Raw genomic sequence first — 10,746 nt, forward strand, 5'->3', positions numbered from 1 at the left:
TCTTGTGTTTTCTGTTTCTACTGAAAAATGCAGTTGCGTAAATATACCACTTGTACGTGTGACATGATCACTGAGCGTTATTCAACGTGCTTGTGCTCTAATGTTGTCATCTCTTCCTAATATCTTTAAAATCTTCAATTACTTCTTAGTTATTTTTTATCAAATTCTTTCCATCTGCTTTGATACCTTAATGTTTTTTGGTTCATGTAATACAGAAGCCGACTGTGCCTAAGATGCATAAAATATGTCCAGACTTTGTTGCCTCATCAATATAACCATAGACACAAAAGCATGTATTTTACTTACTACTATCTTGGTCCAAACCAGAAAGTGCAAGTGTTTCATTGATACCGACTTCAATTGAAAACTGTTAGTCTGGGCGTGACCATATATGATTTTTCTCTTGCTAGATCACCTTTTCCCTTGATATCTTTAGTGGAACTTGTTCAGAAGTCAGTGACTGATGAAGCCTCTGCTCGTAGTTTAATGCTGTTGCTAAAAAATACTGTAACATTTGACTAAAGCAGAAGTTTACGATTGGGATTACGATGGTGTGAGCAAGTTAGATGGTGAGTATCATGGTGGAGCTGTGAAGTAGATAACGATTGATAAAGATATTACCTTCTGAAAAGTAAAAGAAATGCAGTAGCTTTGATAAAATGCGTTGCTTTAATTTCTTGAGTTTCAATAGAGTAACATTTTTGACAACACACTTTAATGTCTTTGTCATTGGTACATCAAAAACAAGAGACACAGAGTTTCAATATGATTGTTTATTTATAATCCAAATAATACATTTTCACCACTTACTATCATTACAGACTAGTTTTTGGGTCAATCTTACACTTTGACCAGTAACTCACTGGACAACAAGAAGAACGTCTCACACACTCGTGCAAACTTGGGAGCGGGGGTGTTTTCAGAGACATTTTTTTAAACATGCATAGACCATTGGCTATGCCAACACAAAATTTGGCCACATTTTCGTTACGCTCAAAAGGATCTCGTCCAATTGCAGTGATGTGCGCAATAAAGCTGCAATTTAGCTAATTATGGCTAATGGTGGAAAAAAGGATCCTGTCCTCAGTTATTCTGTTGACTCTTTTGGACCGTGAGAGGAAAGAGCGCGGCCTGGAGGAAACCTACGAAAGGACAAGAAGAGCAAGGACCACGTTTCACTGAAAGATTTGTTCAAAGATGCAACCTTCTTAGAGCGTTAAATAATGCATTCCAACCTTAATGTAAACAAACTATATTTGCTGACGTCATTAATGTAGTAATGAATACCAAGTGGTGTTTTACTTTGATCATAGGTACAGAATTAAACTGTGAATCATGCATGTACATTGTTGGTTATTAAAAAATGCTCTTATGTGTGGATGTTTTCTTGACCGTGTGCAAGATTATTTTGTCCCCAATGATCAAAGTATTATTCTTACTGCACATTCAATTAAAACATTCAGTTGCATGTTCGATTTAAAACATCAAGTCCACAATGTGACTTTGACACTGAGGCGCAAGTTGCTGCTTCTTATCCGAGACTTTTAAACTCAGCTGGAACTTCGGAGTCCAGTTTGCAGATCACTTTGTAGATGGCCTTCTTCCACGAGGGGTCTCCGTCTTTTCCCACGGAAATGGCAACGCAAAACTCCCGCAGTGTAATCTCTGCTACTTCCAGAAAGTGATCTGGGACCTGTTGACCCAAAAAAAGTAGATCAGAAGTTATGAAATAAATCAGAAAAAAGGTAAGTAAGAGATCACAGTTGAACTTGAGATTATCATGTTCATACTGATGGGTCTATTTGTAAACTTTTGTTTGTTTTGTACGTGGCATTGAGTTGAGGCTGGTGTGTACTTGTGTTGACTTTTATTTTCACGCATGGTCTTCTTGACAGAGAACACACTTCTCTCGAGGGACACAGAAATTAATACAGCGTCTACAACTAACCTGGAAAAGGGGAACCATTGTTTTGAATTTATGTAGTCACGGATTTCAGTTACAAAATGAGCTCTAATATGGTGATTTCCATCATCTGGTTTTCTTTAAAAAAAAAAAAGAAAATCAGTAGAGTTTGTAAATATTGTCGCCCTCTGGTGGTCACCTACTGTAACACCAGTGGCCTCGCAGCCTTTAAGTTACCTTTTCTCACTTTGACTTTTAAGTTGAAGAAAGTGGAATATCCACAGAGAGAACATGGTTTCGATCTGCTACCTTGGTGAATCAGGGATAGTTTCAGATGTTTTACAATGTAAGTCATTTATATTTATAGAGCGCTTTTCTAGACCAGGGTCACAAAGCAAGACTGAAGGATACAGTGCAGGTAGGTCGGCGAGGAAGGCTGCAAAGATGGATCAGTACTTTTAGACCACGCCATTGAGAAGATAAGCAAGCACTGGACTCAACAGAGCCATTTAACATGAGCTGTCACATTCTGTCCCTCATTGCAGAACCATACAAGACATGTCACATCTACTGGGAACATTTCCCTAAAAAACCTTTTTTAGAACTCAACCTCCTTTTGCTGTGATGTTCATGTCATGTATTTTTATTTAATTTTCTCCTAATTATTTCCTTTTGTGTTTAATAAAACATGTCTTCAGTGATCTGGTTGGAAATCTCAACTTGACTGAGAGTTTGGATCTGAGATAAAGGTAGTTTAGGAACAACAACTTGAACTATTTTGCCTAAAATCGACTTCAACCCTCGATTTCAGCCAATTATGGAAATGCTCTCAAAGAAGAAAACCCACACGTGGAACATGAACTGTTTCAGTCACATTCAATAATTTTTAAGAGGCCCACTTGTATAGGGACATGTCAATCTAACTCAGCGACTACATGTCCCGCCCTCCCTCTCTGCTTCCAAGATGCAGTAAGTTCCTCATCATGACCGTGATTTGAACTTATTACTTTGTAAATGTTCACCCCTGTCTGAATCTCAGCTAAACAAGAGGTTAGATTTATGACATCATAATGGGCTTCACTTCAAGTCAAGCCAGGTTATAATTTTCCCCTGCTTTGTTTTTACAACGAGTCCCTTGGAGGTGGAGACTTCATGTGGTGACAAACATCAATGTTTGACCAATCACAGCAGAGTTGGCATGGTAATGGTAAATAAAAATTCATCACCACAAATGAGCGTTTCCACTGAACATTTTCAAATGTAAATATTCAATCAAAAAGAGTTTTGTACAAACAAATACATACTGATGATACAATAGAGTCCAACATCTATTTAAGACACACTTGCATCAACAGATTAGTTGAACTTTCAGCAAAATTTCAGGTTTAATGAAGTAACAAAAAATGGGTTTTATGTCTCTGACAGTATCAAGGCTGTGTTTTTAACCGTGTATTCTGAATTTAATTTAAACTTTGTAAATCCTGAAGCTTCACGTGACTTTTTTGTTACGCATCCCTTGAAGGACAATTTGTTTCGCAGAAGAATACAATCACAGACACACTGGTACAAAACATACCACATGTAAAATATACAAAATGAATTTTGAGAAAATTTGACCTTCTACAAAAAAAGAACTGTCTTCAGTGCACAGTCAGAGGAAAGATAAAAAACAGACTTCTGGTTAAATATGTATCAATGAAACAAACAAATGGATGAAGATGGGTCAAGTATACACGAGGGAGAAGTAGCAACAGAGTTAATGGATACCTGTTCTTATACTTCACACAGAGACATATTGATCTTTTACTAGTGCATCGACTGCCTGCTCACAACATCACAAATCCACGTCAAACAAAGAGTCAGCCTTTTGTCTACCTTGTATACCTAGATTTTGGTCCATTCTTTGATACACTAGCTGCCAAAATCTTTAGCTCTCAAAGTAAAATGTATCTGTTCGGACATCAGGGATGTTGCGTGAAGCTGCAACAATCTTTGTTCAGTAAAAAGCAACATACATTCTTATCTTGATAAAGTATGTGTGCAGTGGTAATATCCAGGCTGTAAATATCTACTGGTACTTTAGTAGGTTAGAGTTAAAGGCCTTCTCATTTTTAATAAATGTAGCAAAAAGAAATGGGCTTTCTCTCCTGGGGTTTATGGGACATGATGACACCCACATAATATTTTGAATAATGTATTATTTGACTACGATATTTCAGTATAATTAAATAAATCATGAGCACATATCAGTCACTTTTTAAGATAATATCTAACTTTCAATCATTCAAATTGTGTAAATTCCAGCCAGTAATGAATGCCTAAGTGGGTGAGAAACCCTTCTAAGGTGGCTCTGTAAGTCTTAATAACTCAAACTAGCCACAGAGCAATAAATGAAAGTTCTTCTTTTGGTAGTGGACACGAGTCGGTGTGTTTTGGGATCACTTTATAGATTCTTTTCATTCTTTTATTTTGTCAGTGATCTTCACTGGACTCTTTAGAATCAGCTCTAAGTCCATAAATTTGTCAAAGTTTGCCACATTTGTTTTCTAATGAGGTTTCATTATACATTCTGTGATACTAGTGAGTCGATCAATAGTCTGTGTTCTATCAATGGTTACCCCTCCAGGTCAACCGTTAGTGATATAATTACACACATGCATTTATTGTAACTTTTTCTTTGAACGTCGTTCAAGCTATAGAAAGTATTAAACCTACACGATGAAATCACACGTTGACTTTGTGTGTACTGCACCTGGAAGTCGTTCGCCTTGTTGTAGTGCACGTTGAGGGTTCTGAACAGTTCTGATTCTCTGCCCACAGTCGGACGGTACAGATCGGGCCGACCCTCCGCCACGGCACGTCGAGCGAACTTCTCCATCTGGATGTAGAAGAACTCCCGGAAGTTGCTGAACCACTTGATGAGCTGGGAGCTGATGCAGCGTGTGAACTGGAGGAGCAAAGGTAGGTGATGGAGAAACACTTGTGACATATGATTTCTAATAATAAAAAAATAAAAAAATTGAAAGACTTTGTGAGTTCTTTCACCTGCACGTCATGGAAACACATCCTCAGCACCACGGAGCTCGGGTAGCGGGTGAAGAAGAACATGAGTTTAGCTTTCTTCAGATGCTTCGTCGTCAAACACTCCTGAGGGCTCGAGTCAAGAAGTCAAGTCTCAACTTTGTGTCCACAATCAATGTAGAATCTTTCAACCCATTTAAAAATAACATCTTAGTTCTTTAAAGCTGAGGGTGAAGGGTCAACACGACGAGATCAAGGCTTTTCTGGATTGTGTTTTTTGATAGTCGTCGATCTTTCATGGGAGAAAATGACACTTGTTTCATTCTTAGTAATAGGACATAGAGGACTAACACTCTTGACTACATAAATAATATAAATGATTCTTTCTGTAAGGCCAAGTAAGAAACATTTGGTGAACGAGTACCTAACTTCCTCAGTACACTGATTAAGCCGGCGGCTCTTGTTTAATTTGTTGTTTTGATTTCTTTTATTTTTGTGTCCGTTTTTATCATTTTCTTCTCTCTGTATCTTTTTCTAAAATATCTATTCTAACTCTTTTGGGAACTTTTTCTACGCTTCGCTGAACATGCCGATGTAGACGTCATCATGGACACCGAATAAACTTGTATACAAAAAATTAGTATTACTCTCTTCAATTGTATTACTTTTCATTAACATCATTGCTTTTGGTTGCCACCATTTTTGTGGGGCGTTTGATTCTTATTATATTGTTATTTTTAACCAAATCAAAATATGTGCGCATTTTATTAATGAAAAACTTGAACTAAAATTGATTAAAGAAAAAAAGATTGTCGAGCAATTTGCTCTTGAAGAAAACGGCAAGCAAAGTTTTACATTACTATAACCATAGTAATTTATATTTGTAAAGCGTTTTTCATAGACCAGGGTCACAAAGCGCTTAAAAAACAAGAAAAATACACAGTTAAAAATGCAGACAGATTTAAAAACTTTAAAAGGTCAAGACAATGCAGTGACGAACATAGCAGAAGAAACTATTTTCAATAACGGCATTGTTGTTATTGATAATGACTTTGAAATCTACAAATCTGTAATAAATTCAATGTCAAATGGCTTTTCTGATAAATAAGCTAATGTTAGCCATGGTAAATATCAACTACAGCTGAATAAAGTTCAGTCAGATGATTATAGCGATACTTGTGACTGATGTCCATCAAAGTACTTTTGTGATGGTTGCCACCATTGCTTGACTAAATCTAACCAGACACACGAGAATCCGACTGTGTTGTGAAGATGTATAAAGGATACGTTGGGGAGATAGAGGTTCTTCAGCATGCTGTCGTTCTCAGCTTTGATATGTGGATGATAGAGGTTCCCCCAAATCATCTGCTCCATCGCTGGTCCCTGAACAGATCTTGAGTTGACCTTCATCCTCACTCTCGCCGAGGACCACAGGCGTTCATGTGGAAGTCCTTGAAAGGTTGGAGGAGCCGGTTGGTAGTCGCGGGACTGAGGACATGCCTGACGTCGATCGTCCACCACGAGAGAGAGAGCTTCAGCCGGCTGCGTCAGGAGAAGTCCGGCTGTGGTTTCCTCGTCAACACTCTCCTCCGCGCTCCCTGTCATGCTCTTGAAGACAGAGTCCACGCTCCTGCTGACCGCTCTGGACAGCTCAGCCTTCAGAACATCTGCCATGACACGGATGTTTTCAGGTTTGGACTGAAGGTAGTTCATCGTCCTGGTGTTCCTCCACCTGTGGTGTTTGCTGCTCGGGCCATTGTCGTCCTCCGCGCTCCTGCCTTCTCCGGACTGCTTCACTCTCGTGCCATCACTTCTGGTCATGTGACCTTGCTCCAAATCTGAACCGCTCATGACCTTGATGATGTTCTCCACTCTGGCCCGCTTGGCCTGGTGACCTCCGGGAGTAACTCTCTGTATCCAAGGCTGGACCCTCCTGATGCTTCGCTCCATGTCTGGACCACCATCAAGGATGTTGTGATCTGATCCGCGAAGGAGTGATGGTTCTGGGTCTTCAATCTCGTGCATGTTTGCTGCGTCTAGAACACAGTGTAGCTAAAGTGCAACTTCTTGTTCCAGCAGGAAAGAAGGAAACGAGAGTATCAAGAGTCTAACCTACCTGTGCTCGACTGTACGGAGACGGAAAGAAGCTGCAGATGAAGAAGACGACTTGAATATTTCTACTGTCAGGTTATTAACATGAGAAAGCTGTGTAACTGAAAAGAGGTGTGGCTTATTCAACGCTCCCAACCAATCAGAGTAGAGATTGGAAAGACTCTCAAACTCAATCAACATATTGTTTGGTGAAGCAAAAGTCAGACTTTGTAGTGGTTAATACACACACACACACACACACACACACACACACACACACACACACACACACACACAAACACAACCCAGATACACACAACCCAGAAACAGACACGAACACGAAACCCAGATACACACACACATAAACACAACCCAGAAACACATGCACACACCACCTAAACACAAACACACATCAACTAAAACAGAGACACACACCAGCTAAACACAGACACACACCAAAGAAACTCACACCACCTGAACACAGAAACATACACCAACTGAACTCACACCACCTGAACACATAAATCTCACTCCACCTGAACACAAAAAAAACACACCAGCTAAAAACAGAGACACACACCACATGGACACAGAGACACACACCGAAGAAACTCACACCAGCTAAACAGAGACACACACCAACTAAACTCACACCACCTGAACACAGAAACTCAAGACACCTGAACACAGAGACATACACCAAAGAAACACACACGAACTAAACACAGAAACACACACCAACTAAACACAGAAACACACACCACAAAAACTCACACAACCTGATCACAGAAACACACACCAACTAAACACAGAAACACACACCAACTTAACACATAAACTCACACCATCTGAACACAGAAACACACACACCTGAACACAGAAACACAAACCAAAGAAACACACACCACCTGAACACAGAAACACACACACCTGAACACAGAAACATACGTCAACTTAACTCACACACCTGAACACAGAAACACACACCACCTGAACACAGAAACACACACCAACTTAACACATAAACTCACACCATCTGAACACAGAAACACACACACCTGAACACAGAGACACAAACCAAAGAAACACACACCACCTGAACACAGAAACACACACACCTGAACACAGAAACACACACACCTGAACACAGAAACACACACCACCTGAACACAGAAACACACACCACCTGAACACAGAAACACACACCAACCAAACACAGAAACTCACACACCTGAACACAGAAACACACACACCTGAACACAGAAACATACGTCAACTTAACTCACACACTTGAACACAGAAACACACACCAACCAAACACAGAAACTCACACACCTGAACACAGAAACACACACCTGAACACAGAAACACACACCAACTTAACACATAAACTCACACCATCTGAACACAGAAACACACACACCTGAACACAGAAACACACACCAACCAAACACAAACTCACACACCTGAACACAGAAACACACACCAACTTAACACATAAACTCACACCATCTGAACACAGAAACACACACCAACCAAACACAGAAACACACACACCTGAACACAGAAACACACACCACCTGAACACAGAAACACACACCACCTGAACACAGAAACACACACCAACCAAACACAGAAACTCACACACCTGAACACAGAAACACACACCTGAACACAGAAACACACACCAACTTAACACATAAACTCACACCATCTGAACACAGAAACACACACACCTGAACACAGAAACACACACCAACCAAACACAAACTCACACACCTGAACACAGAAACACACACCAACTTAACACATAAACTCACACCATCTGAACACAGAAACACACACCAACTAAACACAGAAACTCACACACCTGAACACAGAAACACACACCAACTTAACACATAAACTCACACCATCTGAACACAGAAACACACACCAACTTAACACATAAACTCACACCATCTGAACACAGAAACACACACCAACTTAACTCAGAAACTCACACCATCTGAACACAGAAACACACACCAACTTAACTCAGAAACTCACACCATCTGAACACAGAAACACACACACCTGAACACAGAAACACACACCATCTGAACACAGAAACAGACACACCTGAACACAGAAACACACACCAACTTAACACAGAAACTCACACCACCTGAACACAGAAACACACACACCTGAATACAGAGACACAAACCAAAGAAACACACACCACCTGAACACAGAAACACACACACCTGAACACAGAAACATACGTAAACTTAACTCACACACCTGAACACAGAAACACACACCAACCAAACACAGAAACTCACACACCTGAACACAGAAACACACACCAACTTAACACATAAACTCACACCATCTGAACACAGAAACACACACCAACTTAACACATAAACTCACACCATCTGAACACAGAAACAGACACACCTGAACACAGAAACACACACCAACTTAACACAGAAACTCACACCACCTGAACACAGAAACACACACACCTGAATACAGAGACACAAACCAAAGAAACACACACCACCTGAACACAGAAACACACACACCTGAACACAGAAACATACGTAAACTTAACTCACACACCTGAACACAGAAACACACACCAACCAAACACAGAAACTCACACACCTGAACACAGAAACACACACCAACTTAACACATAAACTCACACCATCTGAACACAGAAACACACACCAACTTAACACATAAACTCACACCATCTGAACACAGAAACACACACCAACTAAACACAGAAACTCACACACCTGAACACAGAAACACACACCAACTTAACACATAAACTCACACCATCTGAACACAGAAACACACACCAACTAAACACAGAAACTCACACACCTGAACACAGAAACACACACCAACTTAACACATAAACTCACACCATCTGAACACAGAAACACACACCAACTTAACACATAAACTCACACCATCTGAACACAGAAACACACACCAACTTAACACATAAACTCACACCATCTGAACACAGAAACACACACCAACTTAACACATAAACTCACACCATCTGAACACAGAAACACACACCAACTAAACACAGAAACTCACACACCTGAACACAGCAACATACGTCAACTTAACTCACACACCTGAACACAGAAACACACACCAACTAAACACAGAAACTCACACACCTGAACACAGCAACATACGTCAACTTAACTCACACACCTGAACACAGAAACACACACGAAAGTCACTTGTTAAAGTCACTTGAACACTCAATGAAGTTTCACTGTCTAGTTGTGTTTTCACTGCAGTTATTCATGTTACTACCCCCCCCCCCCTCAACCCTTCAGACTTTTAGGTGCTGATCCTCATCCCTGATATTCCCCACTGTGAACCAAACCAGCTTCATTTAACTGGAGGCCAGACCGTGTCTTCAAAGCCTTTTCAACCAGCCGAGCTCTGAGCCGGTCTGTCGTCTCCACCCTCGACAAGATGGAGTGTGTGCAGCTGCCTGAGCTCCCTCTTCACTGTCTGTGTTTACTTTGATAATGGCAGCCTCAATGGCTCCTGATGTCCGTCTTTGTTTCTCTGCCAGCACCTACACAAACGTCTCAACCACAATAATTACAGGAGAAAAACATAATTCATTAGCAAAGACTAAGAAGCCCAAACCTTCCATTTCCATGAGAATACTGAAAGCCTTAATGAGCCCGAGCTCAGCC

General features: G+C 40.3%; 1 protein-coding gene across 1 annotated transcript; it reads right to left on the reverse strand.

The window, feature by feature from the left end:
• Positions 1 to 63: 63 nt before the first annotated feature.
• LOC148067464 (homeobox protein prospero-like) lies at positions 64 to 6,949 on the reverse strand. Its single transcript, XM_087806383.1, has 4 exons — positions 6,212 to 6,949; positions 4,949 to 5,050; positions 4,656 to 4,850; positions 64 to 1,693 (listed from the first exon to the last, which is right to left on the reverse strand). Exons 1-4 carry the CDS (start codon positions 6,947 to 6,949, stop codon positions 1,532 to 1,534), a joined length of 1,197 nt encoding a protein of 398 aa, XP_087662509.1. The 3' UTR covers positions 64 to 1,531.
• Between the last annotated feature and the right edge of the window lie 3,797 nt (positions 6,950 to 10,746).

The sequence above is a fragment of the Callionymus lyra genome, chromosome 13 (genome assembly GCF_982586985.1).
Source record: "Callionymus lyra chromosome 13, fCalLyr1.hap1.1, whole genome shotgun sequence".
NCBI classification, from domain to species: domain Eukaryota; kingdom Metazoa; phylum Chordata; class Actinopteri; order Syngnathiformes; family Callionymidae; genus Callionymus; species Callionymus lyra.